The sequence below is a fragment of the Camelus ferus genome, chromosome 10 (assembly GCF_009834535.1).
Source record: "Camelus ferus isolate YT-003-E chromosome 10, BCGSAC_Cfer_1.0, whole genome shotgun sequence".
NCBI classification, from domain to species: domain Eukaryota; kingdom Metazoa; phylum Chordata; class Mammalia; order Artiodactyla; family Camelidae; genus Camelus; species Camelus ferus.
In genome coordinates this window covers 57,393,297-57,412,398 of record NC_045705.1, presented here as the reverse complement: position 1 = coordinate 57,412,398, position 19,102 = coordinate 57,393,297, and the positions used below count along the sequence as shown (strand labels likewise).

At 41.1% G+C, this 19,102-nt stretch overlaps 2 protein-coding genes across 6 annotated transcripts in view; one reads left to right on the top strand and one right to left on the bottom strand.

The window, feature by feature from the left end:
• ANAPC15 (anaphase promoting complex subunit 15) overlaps window positions 1–19,102 on the top strand; it is a 68,405-nt gene that overhangs the window by 30,958 nt on the left and 18,345 nt on the right. The gene's annotated exons all lie outside the window — the stretch shown is intronic.
• Window positions 761–4,950, bottom strand: LOC102517702 (folate receptor alpha-like). 2 transcript variants are annotated; one of them, XM_014556659.2, is made up of 5 exons: window positions 4,875–4,950; window positions 3,940–4,113; window positions 1,688–1,876; window positions 1,372–1,507; window positions 761–1,224 (listed from the first exon to the last, which is right to left on the bottom strand). In XM_014556659.2, exons 2-5 carry the CDS (start codon window positions 4,099–4,101, stop codon window positions 935–937), a joined length of 777 nt encoding a protein of 258 aa, XP_014412145.1. In that variant the 5' UTR covers window positions 4,102–4,113; window positions 4,875–4,950; the 3' UTR covers window positions 761–934. The 2 variants fall into 2 exon arrangements, with proteins under 2 accessions (XP_014412145.1, XP_032345158.1); XM_032489267.1 differs by having other exon boundaries at window positions 4,880–4,932.

The following is a 19,102-nucleotide window of genomic DNA, read 5'->3' as shown; positions in this document are numbered from 1 at the left end:
ATATTGCCCAACAACGAAGAAAGAATGAACTAGGTCTCTGTACTTCAATATGGAAAGATCACGGAAACTGTGTTCTCATGAAAAGAAACATGGCAAGTGAAAACTACACTGAGATGCTGTCCTCTTTCCCACCTATCCGTTTAGCAGAAAATCAGCCTAGCAGAAAATCAAAAGTATGACCATGCTATGTTGACCAGACGATGGGGAAACAGGCACTCAGACATTTCTGGTGGGGGCCACATTGATACACCCCCTATAAAGTTGTAACTATCAAAATGATAAATCCATATACTCCTTAACCCAGCAGTCCCTCTTCTGGATTTCAATGCCATAGCATTCTACTACATACAAGATTATTCACTGCAGAATTATTTGTCGCTTTAAAAAATGGAGACAATACAAATGTTCCCCACTAGGATCCTCTCACCAATATCTCCATCCTAGCCCACGTCTAGTAAGGGAAGGAAAGAGAAAGAAACTTTCTTTGCCTTCAGGAGCCTGGTAACTCATCTGCCAATCTCTCCCCAGCTTCCCTCTACCAATCTGCTTGTCCCCTTGTGGTATAGGAGGGGGCATAAGGAAAAAGGCTGGTGCAGAAGCAAGAGCCCCAGGCTAAAGGATCAACTTCTGTTCTCTACTTGCTGGTGAACTTCAAGCTGGTCCCAGTCCCTCTTTGGGCCTCTCAGTAGCAGTGATTATGCAATGACGCAGGTCCCCCCTCCAACCTACTCATCCCCAAATTATTTATAAGACACAGGACACACATGGATCTGTCTATTAGTATAGGCTGTTAGAGGATCCCCATAGGATCAGGAACCAATGATCAGGGTATTATGAGTCCTCCTCATCTGAAAGAGTTGAGCCAAGCTGAGCTGAGGTCACCCAGGTTGGGTGCAGGCAAGGAAGGTGTCCAGGTATCAGCAATGGGAACATCTCAGCTATGGAGCCAGAGTTGCAGCATTTGGGTCAGATCGAGCAGGAAAGACCCAATCCCCTGGGGTGGGGGCACATCATTCTTGGTCTCAGCAGCATAGAATCTTGCCACCTCCTCGTTGGGGTTGCCCTGGTTGGAGTCGAACCACATCTGGATGCAGCGGCCACTGCCCCGGCCATAGTTGCTCACTTTGAAGGAGTGACTCCAGATTTCATTGCACAGATCAGCAGGTGTGGGGAAGTAGAAGTCAAAGCGGTGGCAGGCTGCTTTCACAGGGCACTGGTTGTACCCTGAGGGGAGGATGGAAGACCTTTAGCCCCTGGGTCCAGAACCATCTCTTGCTCCACCAGCCCCACAACCCCAAATTTCTATATACCTGTTCCACACCCCCCACCTCCACCTCCAAACCCCTCCCCCTGCCCCGCCCAGGCCCTCACCTGAGGTCCAGTTCCAGCCCTTATGCCAGTTGGTCTTGCAGGTGTAGGAGGTGCGGCAGTCATTCCACCAGGTCTCACAGTCCTCTTTGCACAGGGGCACATTCAGGATCCGCTCTTTGCGCCAACTCTGGTTCACCTGAGTGGGAGGTGGGGAGGGAGGGCTCCAGTCAGCCAGGGATCTCAGCTGCTCCCTGATGGGGACCAGGGCTGGGGGAGGGGATGGTGCTTCAGAATTCCTGGACCACAGCCTCCCTACAAGTGGCTAGTGGGCCCTGCCCTCTGCTGAGGTTTGTGCTTGTGGGGACAGTGCCCATACCTCCTGGATCCAGGGCCCCAGATTGGGTGAGCATTCGTAGAGACAGGTGTCCTGGATGAAGTGACGCTTGCAAGAGGGCTCCATCTTGCCACAGTGGTCCCAGTTGAATCTGTACAGGTAGGAAATATCCTTATGGGCTTCCAGGCTGGTGTTGACAGAGCAGCAGGAGTTCTTCCTCCAGGGACTGCACTGGATGGGGAAGACACAAGACTAAGTCCTTCCCCAAATATGGCCGTCTCCTCTATATTTTGGCTCCTCTGCCTCAGGTGGGTTGTCCAGAGGAACACTCACCAGGGAGGGTACCTCTACGTGTGACCCTTGAGGAGCCCTCATTTTGGGATGAAGACAATAATTGTATTGACTTTTAACAGAGAGTAACACAGGGGATATGGGAGACCTGGGGAACCATCATTTGGGGGAGCAATTATTATTTGTACAGCTCTAAACAGTTTACAAATATATTTCACATTATCTGGGTTATTATACTCCTCATTTTGCCTTGAGCCAATATTTACTGAGTGCAGGCACTGTACTAGGGGCTGAGAGTACTGTAGTGAACAAAACAGATCAAATCTCTGCCTTCCTTGAGCTTATGGTTTTTGTTAGGGTTGAGGGGAAGACAGAGAATGTTTTCGGCACAGAAAACAGCAGATGCAAAATCCCTGAGGGTTTTCCACTTTAGCCTCTTAACAATTCAATCAAAAGAGCATAACTCCAATTTTTACAGGGTTGAAGTAAGCTGCACCAGTAGGGGAGGATATAGCTCAGTGGTAGAGAATGTGCTTAGTATGCACAAGGTCTTGGGTTCAATCCCCAGTACCTCCATTAGTAAGTAAATACATATTACTTTTAATTGTAGTATAGTCAGTTTACAATGTTGTGTCAGTTTCTGATATACAACATAATAGTTTAGTCATACATATACATATATTCGTTTTCATACTCTTTTTCATTACAGGTTACTACAAAATACTGAATATAGTCCCCTGTGCTATACAGTAGAAACTTGTTTATCTATTTTATATACAGAGTTAGTATCTTAAATCTATCTATCTATCTATCTATCTATCTAATTACCTCCCCCCACCAAGGTAGGAAAAAAAAAAACAAAGTAAGCTGCACCCCTTGTAAATGGTAAGATTAAGATTGTGACTCAGGACAGGGAGAAGAGGAGCCTGGTCCCGGGCTGGTGTGGGGGCAGAGGTGAAGGGGGCCAGTATGGCTCTCTCAGGGTCTGGAACCCCAGGCATGGGGACTTCAGGTAGGTCTTGAAAGCAGCAGGGCACAGAGGGGCAATGACCTGCACATGGGCCTGAACACGGATCTGACTGAAAGTGGGAGACAATCTTAGAGAGGTACATTCAAGGCAGGTGAGACTTCAGAAGTGGTGGTGCTTTCTCTTTGTTTATTTATTTAATTAATAATTTTTTTAAATATATAAATTTTTTGATTGAAGTATAGTCAGTTTACAATGTGTCAACTTCTAATATAGAGCACAATACTTCAGTCATATAGGAACATACATGTATTCGTTTCCATATTCTCTTTCACCGTAAGTTACTACAAGATATTGAATATAGTTCCCTGTGCTAGACAATATAAAATTGTTGTTTATCTATTTTATATATATTAGTATCTGCAAATCTCAAACTACCAATTTATCCCTTCCCCCATGCTTTCCCCTACTGGTAACCATAAGTTTGTTTTCTGTGACTGTGAATCTGTTTCTGTTTTGTAGATAAGTTGGTTTGTCTTTCTTTCTTTCTTTCTTTCTTTTTTTTTTTTTTGGATTCCACATATAAGTGATATCATATGGTATTTTTCCTTCTCTTTCTGGCTTACTTTACTTAGAATGACATTCTCCAGGTGTGCTTTTGAGCTCTTGGGCTGGCACATAATGAAGGATGGGAAAGGGACCATCACACTCTCCTGGTGCCTGCTAACAACCGGTCTCTAGTTCCCACATGTACCTGTGCCCTCTCGGGCCTATATCCTCATTTGTATAAGTAGAGACCACCACCCACCTATCAAGTAGGCGCTTTGGGTATATTTACCTATAAGGTGTGAGGAAAACACTTGGCCCATAGTGAGTGCTAGATAAATAGACCCCCTTTATTCTAGTGGCTCCTGAGAGAAGTCCACCAGGATCACCTCAGCCACCTTCCTGCCTCCATCACCCCTCACAGCTAATCTACCCCCCTCTCTAACTTCTTCTCTTTTTGAGGCAGCCCTGTCCCCCACTCCATTCTCACCTGGCCATATAGCTCCTCCTCCGGACCTGGCTTTGGCTTGTGGTGCTTGGCATTCATGCAGACGTTGAGCAGGTCCTTCCTGGCCTGGGGTGTCTTTGACGGGGCACCCCATGCAGCAGCCACCAAAGCCAGAAGCAGCAACTGTATTATCTGCCCGGCCATGTCTATCCACGTCTGTCAGAAAGCCACCATAAGACTTGGCCAGATTTCCTGTCTCCCTCCCAAGCCCAGATCTTCTGCCCTCGCCACCCAGTTTACCCCACAGCACAGCTGAGCCAAGCAATGAGGGGCCTGGAGAGGTCTGGGCAGAAGGCAGGAATCTGTCTCCTACCGAGAACGCTTTAACACTAGCTTGCGCTCTGACATGAAGGTAGTCACCACACCTCCCTGGACCTCCCCTTCCGGGTTTTGCCAGCTAGTATTTCACCCCTAATCAGAGGGTCCTGCATAAGAGGAACCACAGGGCATGATCTGCTGATGGGGTTGGGGAGGGAGGGGGCACACCAGCCAACCTCTGCTTCTGCTTCCTCAGCCCATCCCCACTAGCCCAGAGCAGCCTAGGTTTAGACGCCCAGAGATTGCCAGTGGGACAGATAGGGAAGCTGACGCTGGGGCCAGGTGAAGGCCACTGAGCCATTCAGTTCTTGCTCATGGCCCTGGACCTCTTGTCAGGGGAGCTGGGAGTAGGGAGTGGGCAATATGGAAAGCTAGTGAGAGTGCTGACCCAGAGAGCCAGACCCCAAGTCCTAACACCTCAACAATCTTCCCCAAACCCCACAGAAGGGTCTTGGGAATTTCCCCAGGCAGAGTCAGGGGAAGGCCAACAGGTAAGGGGACTGTGGAGGAGTAACTGAGCCAGAACAGTGAGTGGTAGGGGCACCAGAGGAGAAGTCAGCAGAGAAACCAGCCTCCCAGGAGACCAGGGGAGCCCCCACCTTGCCTCTCTGTCCTGCCCTTAGCTCTGTCCTCAGCCCAAGGGATGGTAGAGTGTCTCCCTACCTCCCTACACTCTTTTATAAGTCCATCCTAACTGCCTGATCAGCAGTTAGTTAGTTAGTTCCTCTGTCAAGGAAGGCGGAAACTTTATCTAGAAAACAGTTCATCTGTCTTTCATTTAGGGGCCAGTTAAATAAATTATGGTACATACACCCAATGAGATTTAACCTGGTGAAAAGAATGAGAAAGCTCTTGGTGTATGAATATGGAAAAGTCTCCGAATATATTGTTTAGTGGAAGAAGAAAGATGTACACACTTACGGTCAATTAATCTACAACAAAGGAGGCAAGAGTAAACAATGGAGAAATAATTGGTACTGGGAAAACTGGACAGTTACCTGTAAAAGAATGAACTTAGAACATTCTCTAACACCACACACAAAAAATATAGTCAAATGGATTAAAGATCTAAATGTAAGACCAGAAACCATAAAACTCCTAAAAGAAAATATAGGCAAAACACTCTTTGACATAAATTGCAGCAATATTTTTTTGGATCTGTCTTCTAAAGCAAAAGAAATAAAAGCAAAAATAAACAAATGGGACCTAATTAAACGTAAAAGATTTGCACAGCAAAGGAAACCATAAGCAAAACAAAAAGACAACCTATGGAATTTGCAAATGATAGGACTGATAAGGAGTTAATACACAAAATATATAAACAGCTCATACAACTCAACATCAAAAAAGCAAACAAGCCAATTAAAAAATGGGCAGAAGACCTGGATAAACATATTTCCAAAGAAGACATGCAGATGGCCAACAGGCATATGAAAAGATGCTCAGTATCACTAATCATCAGGGAAATGCAGATCAAAACCACAAGAAGATACCACCCCACACACGTCAGAATGGCCATCATCAAAATGATCACAAATAACAAATGTTGGCAAAGATGTGGGGAAGAGTGAGCCCTCATACACTGTTGATGGCAATGTAAATTGGTGCAGCCATTGTGGGAAACTGTATGAAAGTTTCTCAAAAAACTAAAAATAAACCTACCGTATGACCCAGCAATTCCACTCCTGGATATATATCTGAAACAAAAACAAAAACACTAATTCAAAGAGATACATCCACCTCAAAGTTCATAGCAGCATTATTTACTTGCCAAGATGCAGAAGCAACCTAAGTGTCCATAACAGATGAATGGATAAAGAAGCTGTGGATGTGTGTGTGTGTGTGTGTGTGTGTGTGTGTGTGTATAAAAATACACACACATATATATACATAAACACACGCACAAGAAACAATGAAATACTACTCAGACATAAAAAAGAATGAAATTTTGTCATTTGCAACAATGTGAATGGACTTGGAGGGTATTATGTTAAGAAATAACTCAGACAGAGCGACAAATACTGTATGATATCACTTGTATGTGAAATCTAAAAAATAAAACAAACTAGTGAATACAACAAAAAAAGAAATAGACTCACAGATACAGAGAACAAACTAGTGGTTACCAGTGGGGATAGGGAGCGGGGGAGGGGCACCTAGGGGTAGGGGATTTAAAAGTATGAACTATTATGTATAAAATATGCTACAAGGATATATTGTACAGCATAGGGAATATAGCCAGTATTTTATAATAACTATAAATGAAATATAACCTTTTAAAATTGTGAATCGCTATAATGTACACCTGTAATTTATATAATATTGTTCATCAACTATACTTCAATTGAAAAAAAGAAAAATGCAGAAGGGCGACAGTACAATGCAATCTTTTGTGAAAAAGGAGGAGGCAGAATATGTGTTTGCATAAGAAAGTCTGGAATGGTACAAAAAAACATTTTAAGTGGTTGCTTAGAGAGAGGGCATTGGCTTAGGGATGAGACTTTCCTCTGTAAAGCTTTCTATGCTATTTTGATTTTTGAACCATGTGAATGTACTTATACCTTATTGAAATGTAATATACATTTATATGTATATTTATATAAATATACAAAATATTGAATGGAAAAATAAGATATAGAGTGATGGATCTGATTTGATACCATTTATGTAAATTTGAATAACATGAGTAACAATGTAAACAATGCTATTTGTAATGGATACTATACTTATGTTTACAAAAGTGTAAACATGAAGCTACCAGTACTTCTAGTTCCCTGGATATACTGCCAGAGAAATTCTATGCATTTATGCCACATATATCCCATTTTTGTTCACAAATGATCACATACTCTTCTATGCTTTACTTTTTTGAGTGTTTTCACTATACTTTCATGCTTTTGACAAAAGAAACAAAAACCTCATGAAAGCAAGTTATCCACACTTGCACACTTGAGTATTGTCACATCTGATAGCATAACCTACAAGTTACTTTTTTTTTTTTTTTTTGAGTAAAGGTAGACTTATTTAGAGAGATACATACTGTATAGAGTCTAGGCTGTTTCAGAAGGCAAGAGAAAGGCCACGAGGTGTGAGGGTTGGGTGCTCAGGTTAAAGTAAAAGTAGAGCTAATAAGTGGGAGGACCTTTCCAACTACCCTGGGGAAGGGACTGGGATTCCCAGGACCTGGGCCATCGCCCACTTTGACCTTTTGTAGTTAGCCTTGGAACTGTCATGGTGCTTGTGGGTACAAGTTACTTCTTTATGCCTTGTACAGTCTGAAATTAATTCAAATGTTCTCTGTGGCAAAAACAGCAACAACAACAGCAACAACAGAAAACTTTCATTAACCATTGTAAAAAAGAGTTAAGGGGGAGAAGGTACAACTCAGGTGGTAGAGCGCATGCCTAGCAACTAGGTCTGGGTTAATCCCCAGTACCTCTATCAAAAAACAAAATAAAACAAACAAACAAACAAATAAATAAATAAATAGACCTAATGATCTCCATCCATTAATAAATAACTAAATAAAATAAAAATTAAAAATAAATATTTTTTTAAAAAGATTTAAGAAGGAAAAGTTCACTTTTGCAAGTTAAAAGTGCTTGATCCTTGTCTTTATTTCTCCAACATTATTGCAGGCATTAAAATTGCTACTGACCTAGGAAGACAAATGGTACTTCTCTTGTTTTTTAAAATGATTTCCTGTTAGGATTTTGGGAAAACCTCCAAATCTTGTCATCACTTACTCAGCTAGTAGAATGCTTCTCGAGGGAGAGGGGCAGGGTCTGTGGTTTCAGTCTGTTCTCAGCATATGGTCTTGCCCCAAATAAGTCTAATGTGACAGGGTCAATGTCTGGTTATGAGGTGCTCACCTTGCCCCATCCGCCAGCCCAGGGTGCCATCAGTGCTTAGCGCCTGACCATAGTTGGCAGTTGCCTGACCATAGTTGGCAGTCCCCTGCCCTCCTTCCATTGTACCTGCCTGTGACCTTCAGTATGTTCCTGGTCTTAGAATCTTCACTTTCTAAATAAAGGCATGTATCTATCTGTCTTCTTTCTCTTAGGAGTAGGTGTATATGAAAGTATTATTTGTAGCCTACCAAACATTAAGGTACATAATCACACTAGTAGTCATATTGGGAACTACTTTATACCAATTAGAATAACGGATGCTTTACTTACATTGTTGTGTCTTGTAATCCTCACTACACCCTGCAGGGTTGACATTATTCTTAACATATGATGAGGAAGCTGAGGCTCTGGGAGTTAGCTGAATTCCCAAACAGTTAGAATGTAGAGGAGTCCAGATTCAGCCCAGCTCAGTGTAACAGCAAAGCTCATGCTTTTTCATGGCAATATCATCTCCAGATTAAAGGTTTTATTTTTCTATAATTAACCTCTAAGTTTCTTCATTCTGTGTGTGAACTGTGAGGAAGCATGTATGTGTGTGTGTATATATGTATTTTTGCCACATCAGCATAAATAGAAGTGGGTTTATAAGATTCTGGAGGCTTACTCCACTGTAGTTATTTTTATAACCATCTTTGTTAATTCTTAAAGCCATTAAAATCAAAGCATTTAAATAAAATAAATTTAATTATAGACTAAACTCATTAAAAAAAAATGGTTTTATTTTTCTATCTTACCTGCCAGAAATTTAGCTGAAAAACCACAGCCTATGTTTACTTTTTAGAAGAGCCTTTAGATCTGCTCTCTCTGGAAGCGTCTTAGACTATCTAGGTCTTTTTTTAGTTCTCCTAAGTTTTGCCAAATAATGAAAACAAAGGAAATATGATATTTTAGAAATGAGTATTATTTCACCCCATTCTAACTAGAGACAAGCTTAGATTTTTCATCAGAATTTCTTCCTAGTCATATTATCAAAAAAGGTATACAAATTCATAAATGACACAAAAAGAAAAAAACATAAGCTTTCCTTTGACTTTTTGAAAAGAGGTAAGCAAATACACAAACAAATAAAGGTAGAAAGGCAGTTCATGCCTGGATCAATAATGAGAGTATGTCAAGAACCAAGGGTTATGATTAATCTAATTTCTTTCCCATGTATGATGGATTAAAAAAAGAAAAATTCTTTGACCATCGAGAAGTGATGTCTGTGTCCCATCCCCTTGAATGTAGACAGGCTCTGTGACTGCTCTGACCAACAGAATATGGTGAAAGTAACTCTGCCAGTTTCTAGCTCCAAGTCTTTAGGAACTGTTATGGACTGAATGTTTGTGTCTGTCCAAAATTCATCTTTTGAACCTAATGTTTCTCATGTAATGGTATTAGGAGGAAGGGCCTTGGGGAGGTGATTAGGCTTAGAGGATATGGTGATTAGGATTAGATAGGATTAATGTCTTTATAAGAATCATAAAAGAGCTTGCCTCCTCTCTCTGCTCTCCGCCATGTCTGGATACATCAAAAAGTTGGCAGCAACCCAGAAGACAGCCTTCACCAGAACTGACCATGCTGGTACCCTAATCTTGGGCTCCCAGCATTCAGAATGTTACTAAATCCAAGCTCATACTGCTTGCCCCATGACAGGACAAAAAATTGAGAGATGAGTTGTTGGGGCAAGGAACAGTGACTTTATTTGGGAAGTCAGCAGACTGAGAAGATGGTAGACTAGTATCCCAAAGAACCATCTTATCTGGGTTAAAATTCAGGTTTCTTTTATACTAAAAGGGATTGGGGCTTCTTGGTGCAGCAATCTTTTGTTCTTGCAGCTATCCAAGGTCGGCTTACAATGTTCCTATAAACCTCCAACAAGATAATTGTTCTTTTCTGTTCTGCAACTTTTTATCTCTAAAAGTGTTCTACCTTTAAAGATCAGAGCCTTGAGAATGGACTATGCTGTGTATTTCAGGTTATAGGCAACATTCTTTTACTGATTGACAAGATAAACGTGCAAAGTCAGCATAACTAAGCACAGGCAACAGAGCTCAAGGGTTAGAGCCAAAGGAGTAGATCCGGTGTGGAGTCAGGTTTGTTCTCCTCTGTGGTAAGAACTATGAGAAATCAGTTTCTGTTGTTTAATAGAATACCAGTCTATGGTATTCTGCTATAGCAGCCCAAACTGACCAAGACAGGGATTGGCAGTTTCTACGTCCTGTGCCTTGGAATACTAGCTCTTAGATCCCTGAGCCACTGTGTAAGAAGACAGACTACCCTGCAGGAGAGACCATATTGAGAAGCCCAGGGACTACAGAGAGAGGAGGGGGCCCCAGTTGAGGCCAGCCTTCCCGCAATCCCTGCCAAGTGCCAAGCACATGAGTAAAACCATTTTGGATGCTCAGGACCAGCCCAGACACAAGCTGAATGTCACTAAGGGAACCAGTCACTGCAACATGGAGCAGGAGGATTAACCTGCTGAGTCTTGCCCAAATTCCTGATTCACAAAATCTTGAAATATTATAAAATAGATATTGTTTTAAGCCACTATGTTTATGTGATTTTTTGCTTTTTCCAACTTTATTGAGATGTAATAGATGTATACTGCATAAATTTAAGGTGTACAGCATGATGATTTGATGCACTTATATATTTTGAAACGATTACCACAACAGAGTTAGTCAACAACTTCATCAACTCACATAATTAGCATTTCTTTTCTGTGGTAAGAACATCTAAGATCTACTCTCTTAGCAACTTTTGAATATATAGTACAGTAACATTAAATATAATCACCCTACTGTACAGTAGATCCCTACCTTACTCATCTTGTAACTGAAAGTTTGTACACTTGGACTGACATTTCCTCATTTCCCCCAACCTTGGCAGCTTTTATGTGATTTTTCAAACTTTGTATTTCAGAATAATCTTTGACTTGCAAAAAAATTGCAGAACTAGTAGAGTTCCCGTAAGCTTTTAACCCAATTTCCCCCTAACCAAAGTACAATTATGTAACAAAAGTACAATTATAAGAAAACAGGAAATTGGCATTGATGCAGCACTATTAACTAATCTATAAACCTTATTCCATCGTTGTCAGTTTCCGCACTGCTGTCCTTTCTCTGGTCCAGGATCTAATGTGCGAATCCAGATTGCATTTAATTGTGGTGTCTCCTTAATCTCCTGCAATCTATGACAGTTCTTCAAACTGTCTTTGTCTTTTTGACTGACACTTTTTTTTTTATGACTAACACTTTTTGAAGAGTACTGGTCAGTTATTTTGTAGAACGTCCCTCAATTTAGATTTGTCTGATCTTTTCTCATAATTAGATTCAGATTATGTATTTCTGGCAAGAAAATCAGAGAAATAGTGTCTCGTTCTCAGTGCATGATATCAAGGGGTACATGGTGTTGTCCATGATGTCCTATTGCTGGTAATCATTTGGATAAAGTGGTTTCCCTTGGTGAGTAACCCGTATTTGGTGGGAAAATACTTTGACACTATGCAAATATCCTCATTATAGTTTCATCCACTTCTTTTAGTATCTCATCTTGCCTGCAGCAATAAACCACACAGCTATGAGATGGTTTGTTATGCAGCAATAGCTAAGTAGTAACTCCATGATAGTTAGTATTGCCTTTTGGTGGGGGGGTGCTCAGAAACAATTTGGCTTATAACCTAATAGAGCCACGTAGTAGCTATTCTTACTAAAATAAGATTCTGAGGGAAAACAAATTATCACACTAATCTTTAAATCAAGCTAGTTGCAAAAGTTAATAGTTATGATATTCACATTTCTGTCTATCCTCGTTAAATATTTTACACAACACTTTTAAGACAGTGGACTAAAGAATTAATCAAGAAATCAGCACTGCGTCAAGCACTTTCTGATTTGTCCTTGCGAGACAGTGAAAAGATTTCATAAACAATACTGGCTTCTCAAGGCTTCTTCAATTCTGACAATGTTTCCGAGCAAATTTTCTACGGGAGTTGATCACAGATCTGAAGTCTTCACCCACCATAATTATTCCAGTAACCAAGTCATGTCACTCCCATCTCTGAACATTTATAAATAATGGTAAGACCTAACCCACCCACAGGGTCCAAAGAGAGGGTGATGTGGCCTCAGTCAGTGAACTTGTAGAATCATGTCACCTTGAAATTTACACCCTCCATTCCCAGCTTCCATGATCATGGCCAAGGCCAGGTCTGGCTGATTGGCCAGTGGTGCTAAATAATCTACTGTAGTTCCTGGTGAATGCCAAGACCAACCTTCATCCACTTCTCTTGAATGTCTTTAATCAATGTCCTTGGTTCTCAGCAGCCTCTAGATGAAAGGCACATTGATTTGTGACACCTACAGCTATAGCCATTGGGTTTTTTTTACCTTTTGCTTTGACCTGGAGCCCACAGTATGCATGGCTGCTCTCAAAGGCTGTCTATTGCAGGTGACCAAAGTTGACGGCAGGAACAAAATGCCTGTTCATCACATCCAAGAACAGACGGTCAGCTCTGAGTTCAGCATCTAGGTCCACTCAGCCTCTAGGGAGACCAGGCTAGTGTGGAGAGTGGATGGGTCAGTCTTGCAGCAGGATGCCATGGTGCCAGTCCCCAGGAGTAAGGTTACTCCCTAATTCCCTTGTACTTTGCTTTCTTCATTTAACAGGGTGTGCTAGAGATGGTTGCTTATCAGTGTATATAGAGCTAAGTGATTCTATTAACTTAAATAACTTGATCGGTTGTAAGTGGCTTCTACTATTTCACTGTTAGAGTCAGTGCTGTAGTGAATGTCCTTGACTATCCATCTTTGAATGCAAGAATCTATGTAGAGGAATCGGAATTCAAAATGGTGCAGCTGCTGTAAAAGTAGTATGGTGGTTCAGTGATTTCTCAAAAAATTAAATATAGAATTACCATATGACTGAGCAGTTCTACAACTTTTTAATCTCTAAAAACTTTCTACCTTTAAAGAATGGACTATCCTGTATATTTCAGGTTATAGGCAACATTCTTTTACTGATTGACAAGACAAACGTGCAAAGTCAGCATAACTAAGCACAGGCAACAGAGCTCAAGGGTTAGAGCCAAAGGAGTAGATCCGGTGTGGAGTCAGGTTTGTTCTCCTCTGTGGTAAGAACTATGAGAAATCAGTTTCTGTTGTTTAATAGAATACCAGTCTATGGTATTCTGCTATAGCAGCCCAAACTGACCAAGACAGGGATTGGCAGTTTCTACGTCCTGTGCCTTGGAATACTAGCTCTTAGATCCCTGAGCCACTGTGTAAGAAGACAGACTACCCTGCAGGAGAGACCATATTGAGAAGCCCAGGGACTACAGAGAGAGGAGGGGGCCCCAGTTGAGGCCAGCCTTCCCGCAATCCCTGCCCAAGTGCCAAGCACATGAGTAAAACCATTTTGGATGCTCAGGACCAGCCCAGACACAAGCTGAATGTCACTAAGGGACCCAGTCACTGCAACATGGAGCAGGAGGATTAACCTGCTGAGTCTTGCCCAAATTCCTGATTCACAAAATCTTGAAATGTTTTAAAATAGGCATTGTTTTAAACCACTATATTTATGTAATTTTTTAAACTTTGTATTTCAGAATAATCTTTGACTTGCAAAATAATTGCAGAACTAGTAGAGTTCCCGTATGCTTTTCACCGAATTTCCCCCTAACTTGGCACTTTATGTAACCAAAGCAAAATTATAAGAAAACAGGAAATTGGCATTGATGCAGCACTATTAACTAATCTATAAACCTTATTCCATCGTTGTCAGTTTCCGCACTGCTGTCCTTTCTCTGGTCCAGGATCTAATGTGCGAATCCAGATTGCATTTAATTGTGGTGTCTCCTTAATCTCCTGCAATCTATGACAGTTCTTCAAACTGTCTTTGTCTTTTTGACTGACACTTTTTTTTTATGACTAACACTTTTTGAAGAGTACTGGTCAGTTATTTTGTAGAACGTCCCTCAATTTAGATTTGTCTGATCTTTTCTCATAATTAGATTCAGATTATGTATTTCTGGCAAGAAAATCAGAGAAATAGTGTCTCGTTCTCAGTGCATGATATCAAGGGGTACGTGGTGTTGTCCATGATGTCCTATTGCTGGTAATCATTTGGATAAAGTGGTTTCCCTTGGTGAGTAACCCGTATTTGGTGGGAAAATACTTTGACACTATGCAAATATCCTCATTATAGTTTCATCCACTTCTTTTAGTATCTCATCTTGCCTGCAGCAATAAACCACACAGCTATGAGATGGTTTGTTATGCAGCAATAGCTAAGTAGTAACTCCATGATAGTTAGTATTGCCTTTTGGTGGGGGGGTGCTCAGAAACAATTTGGCTTATAACCTAATAGAGCCACGTAGTAGCTATTCTTACTAAAATAAGATTCTGAGGGAAAACAAATTATCACACTAATCTTTAAATCAAGCTAGTTGCAAAAGTTAATAGTTATGATATTCACATTTCTGTCTATCCTCGTTAAATATTTTACACAACACTTTTAAGACAGTGGACTAAAGAATTAATCAAGAAATCAGCACTGCGTCAAGCACTTTCTGATTTGTCCTTGCGAGACAGTGAAAAGATTTCATAAACAATACTGGCTTCTCAAGGCTTCTTCAATTCTGACAATGTTTCCGAGCAAATTTTCTACGGGAGTTGATCACAGATCTGAAGTCTTCACCCACCATAATTATTCCAGTAACCAAGTCATGTCACTCCCATCTCTGAACATTTATAGATAATGGTAAGACCTAACCCACCCACAGGGTCCAAAGAGAGGGTGATGTGGCCTCAGTCAGTGAACTTGTAGAATCATGTCACCTTGAAATTTACACCCTCCATTCCCAGCTTCCATGATCATGGCCAAGGCCAGGTCTGGCTGATTGGCCAGTGTTGCTAAATAATCTACTGTAGTTCCTGGTGAATGCCAAGACCAACCTTCATCCACTTCTCTTGAATGTCTTTAATCAATGTCCTTGGTTCTCAGCAGCCTCTAGATGAAAGGCACATTGATTTGTGACACCTACAGCTATAGCCATTGGGTTTTTTTTACCTTTTGCTTTGACCTGGAGCCCACAGTATGCATGGCTGCTCTCAAAGGCTGTCTATTGCAGGTGACCAAAGTTGACGGCAGGAACAAAATGCCTGTTCATCACATCCAAGAACAGACGGTCAGCTCTGAGTTCAGCATCTAGGTCCACTCAGCCTCTAGGGAGACCAGGCTAGTGTGGAGAGTGGATGGGTCAGTCTTGCAGCAGGATGCCATGGTGCCAGTCCCCAGGAGTAAGGTTACTCCCTAATTCCCTTGTACTTTGCTTTCTTCATTTAACAGGGTGTGCTAGAGATGGTTGCTTATCAGTGTATATAGAGCTAAGTGATTCTATTAACTTAAATAACTTGATCGGTTGTAAGTGGCTTCTACTATTTCACTGTTAGAGTCAGTGCTGTAGTGAATGTCCTTGACTATCCATCTTTGAATGCAAGAATCTATGTAGAGGAATCGGAATTCAAAATGGTGCAGCTGCTGTAAAAGTAGTATGGTGGTTCAGTGATTTCTCATAAAATTAAATGTAGAATTACCATATGACTGAGCAGTTCTACTTCTGGGCATTATACCCAAAAGAATTGAAAAGTAGGAACTCAAATAGATATTTGTATAGTCATATTCATAGCAGCACTGTTTCACAATAGTGAAAAGATGGAAGCAACCCAAAGGTTCATCAACAGATGAATGGATAAAAAGATGTGGTATATACATACGATGGAATATTAAAATGGAAGTCAACCTTAAAAAGGAAGGAAATTCTGACACCTGCTACAACAGGGAAGAAAGTTGAAGACATTACGCTGAGTGAAATAAGCCAGTCACAAAAGGACACATATTGTATGGCTCCATTTATGTGAGAGGTACATAGAATACTAACATTCCTAGAAGCAGGATTTATAATGGTAGTTGGCAAGAATTTGGGGAGGGAGGAATGGGTATGGAGTTTCACTTTGGGAAGATGAAAAAGTTCTGTAGGTGGATGGTGATGGTTTCACAGCAGTATGAATGTACTTAATGCCGCTGAAATGTACAAATAAATATGGCTGAAATGGTAACTTTTTTGTCATAAATATTTTACCAAAATTTTAAAAACAAAAAAATACTATAAAACAATGAAAAGAAAAATCTTTCTAGGGGATAAATTCCTAGATGTGGAATTGTTAGGTCAAAAGGTGCATACATTTTTAACTTTGAGAGATATTATCAAATTGCCCTCCAATGTGCACTCATAACAGCAAGAGTGACTATTTCCACAAAATCTCATCAGTTTGAGGAGTTTATTGAATCATTTGAGCGTTGCAGTTTTAAGCTGAGGGGTGATACAATTCGATTCGCAGCTTTGAAAGATGCTCCCTGACTGGTGTGTGCAGGAGAGATTGGGTGTGGGTAGTGGGTGAGCCAGGTGGGCTACAGAGGAATCTACTTCAGGAGTCCAGGGCTGGGATAGTGGTGCCTCACACCAGGAGGGTGGCAGTGAGGATTTATTCAACAAAGCAATTCAAGCGTAATTGAGTGATTACTATGTGTTAGGCTGTTGTAGGTTTTGGGGCTACTTCAGTGAATCAAAGTCCCTGTTCTCATGGAGCTGACATTTCTAGCAGTGGGGAGAGAGGGGAGAGAAAACCAACAGACACTTGGTGATGGTGCTCTGAAGAAAAATAAGGGAAAGGGGAGGTGATATTTGAGCAGAGACCATAGTGAAGTGAGCAATGGAGCCCAGTGGGTATGGGGTGGGGATGGTATTTTGTGCTGGTCTCAGCCTATCAAGCAGTGCTGTGATTGGACAGGCCCTTGTGATTCTTATAATTGCAAGAGACCCTTCAGCAATAACCATCAGGAAACTTTGAAAAAATAAAGGTTAGTTACTTCCAGGACCTGGAAATCACACAGCACACCTGGGCCACACAGCGAGGTCTTGGAGAGAGGGAGAGGGAGAGGGAAAAAGAGAGAGTGGGAGAGAATGCCTGTGAGCCTGGGGTTCTGCTTTTATTGGGGTCAAATGTGGGGGCCTAGGTTTTCTCGGGCTTACTCTCTATTGACGAATTTAAAACATATAGGAAGAGATAGAAACAAGTGGCCCAAACAGTCAGTTATCATATTCAGCCAACATCTCTAAAACAAAAGAGCCTCAATGTGGAGAAGCAGCCTGGCTTTTTATCTAGTGGCTGGCAACGTGTTTATTCTAGATAGCTGTCTTTGAACACGGGAGGCAGAAATCTTTATATCATCTCTGTGAAGGGGATCAAGGGACAACTCAGTAGACTTCCTGCTTGTGGTGTGGGTGACATGGTGATGGCCACAGTAAAGAAGGGTAAACCAGAGCTCAGGAAGAAGGTATATCCAGCAGTGATAATTTGACAACGAAAGTCATACCAGAGAAAGGATGGAGTGTTTCTTTATTTTGAAGATAACATGGGATCATAGTAAACAATAAGGGCAAGATGAAAGTTTCTGCCATCACAGGATAATTGCAAAGGAATGTGCAGACTTGTGGCCCAGGATTGCATCCAGCACTGGAAGCATTGCATGATTCTTTGGTATATTTCTTAAGAAAGAAAGGAAAGAAGGAAGGAAGGAAGGAAAAACTTAAAAAATTTTCCTCCTACATCCCCTCCAAAATAACCATCTTTGAAGTGGATGCATCGGCGATCAAAGCTCAAGTCAGGCACTTGTGTTTCAAAAAAAAGAAGCAAAAAAAAAAAAAAAAAACTGTCAGAGTTTACACAGATGCATCAGAATCAATGGTGAGGACATTAACTGCCTGGGTAGCTGATTCCCTAAAAGTCAGGGTAGGGTACATTGTAACCCCAAAACTGCACATTTAAATAGAGTTATAGTGGCAAACCCTATAATAATTATACAGGCAATAGTCTGAAATTCAGTCCATAACGATTGTCTCAAATTTGAAAAGTCCAGCTGTGGAAATAGATCAGTTATCTTAGGGGCCTTGGGAATGTGTTCAAAGATTTAGTAAGATTGTGGAATACTTTAACTCTTGGGCCATCTGGTATAAGTAGAGTTGAACCTGTCCTGAGTTGATTAGATTGCTCCATATATCATCAAACCAGTCTTTTAGTCCTGAGAATAGGTCAGTTCAGTTAAATAGCTGTACCCCATTTTAGGAGGTAGTGATGCAGGTGGGTTCCCCCAGTTAAGCCTTCATGGTGCTAGTGTTTGCATCAGGTATTTAATAAGAGGCATTTCTATGGAAACAAAAGAAAGAAAAACAAAGGTTAATGACTGGAGGAGATTATAATCCCAGTTTCTTGAGTGCTGCTGAAGGCAGTAGTCAAGAAGATTTCTAGATGTCATACTCCAGGCATCTTCAGATGTAGTGAGGGCAGACAATAGTAATCTGATAGATTTTCCTGGCTTGCAGTTTGAATATCTCTGGTGATTTTTCTTAGTGGTCCACACAGCAACAGTCATGAGATTATCCATACATGAGCTGTCATAGTGATCTCTCTGAAGTTTATATCAAGTTGTCCCATTTCAGCCTACATAGGTTTGGGAAAAGGGTAGTTTTTTGTTTTCAATGATTCCAAGTCAAAAGAGTGGGAGAAAAATTGAAAACATTAGTTTGGAGAGTTGTAGCTAGATATTGGAGGAAACAAGAAGAATTCAGAATCCAGTCCAGTTTAGAGGTAGAAGACAAAACCCCAAAGACAATTAATAGGACTGGAATCTGATGACCATAAGGATATACAATAGTTTTCCATTGAAATATTTTTTTCCTCTTTACAATCACCCCCATGTCTATCAGAGATAATCAAAGTAAGACTAATTTTTCTGCAAAATAAGTCTAGTCTCATTAAACTTGGCCTGATTGTTTACAAAAATGCAGCAAGAATAGTGATTGATCATATAGGCTC

Excerpts from the sequence above, each read along its gene's own strand:
- LOC102517702 (XM_014556659.2), bottom strand. The coding sequence starts at position 4,101 with ATGGCCGGGCAGATAATACAGTTGCTGCTTCTGGCTTTGGTGGCTGCT. Across the intron at positions 1,508-1,687 it reads TGGGGCCCTGGATCCAGGAG|GTGAACCAGAGTTGGCGCAA; the intron begins GTATGGGCACTG and ends CCTCCCACTCAG. Across the intron at positions 1,225-1,371 it reads GGGCTGGAACTGGACCTCAG|GGTACAACCAGTGCCCTGTG; the intron begins GTGAGGGCCTGG and ends TCCTCCCCTCAG.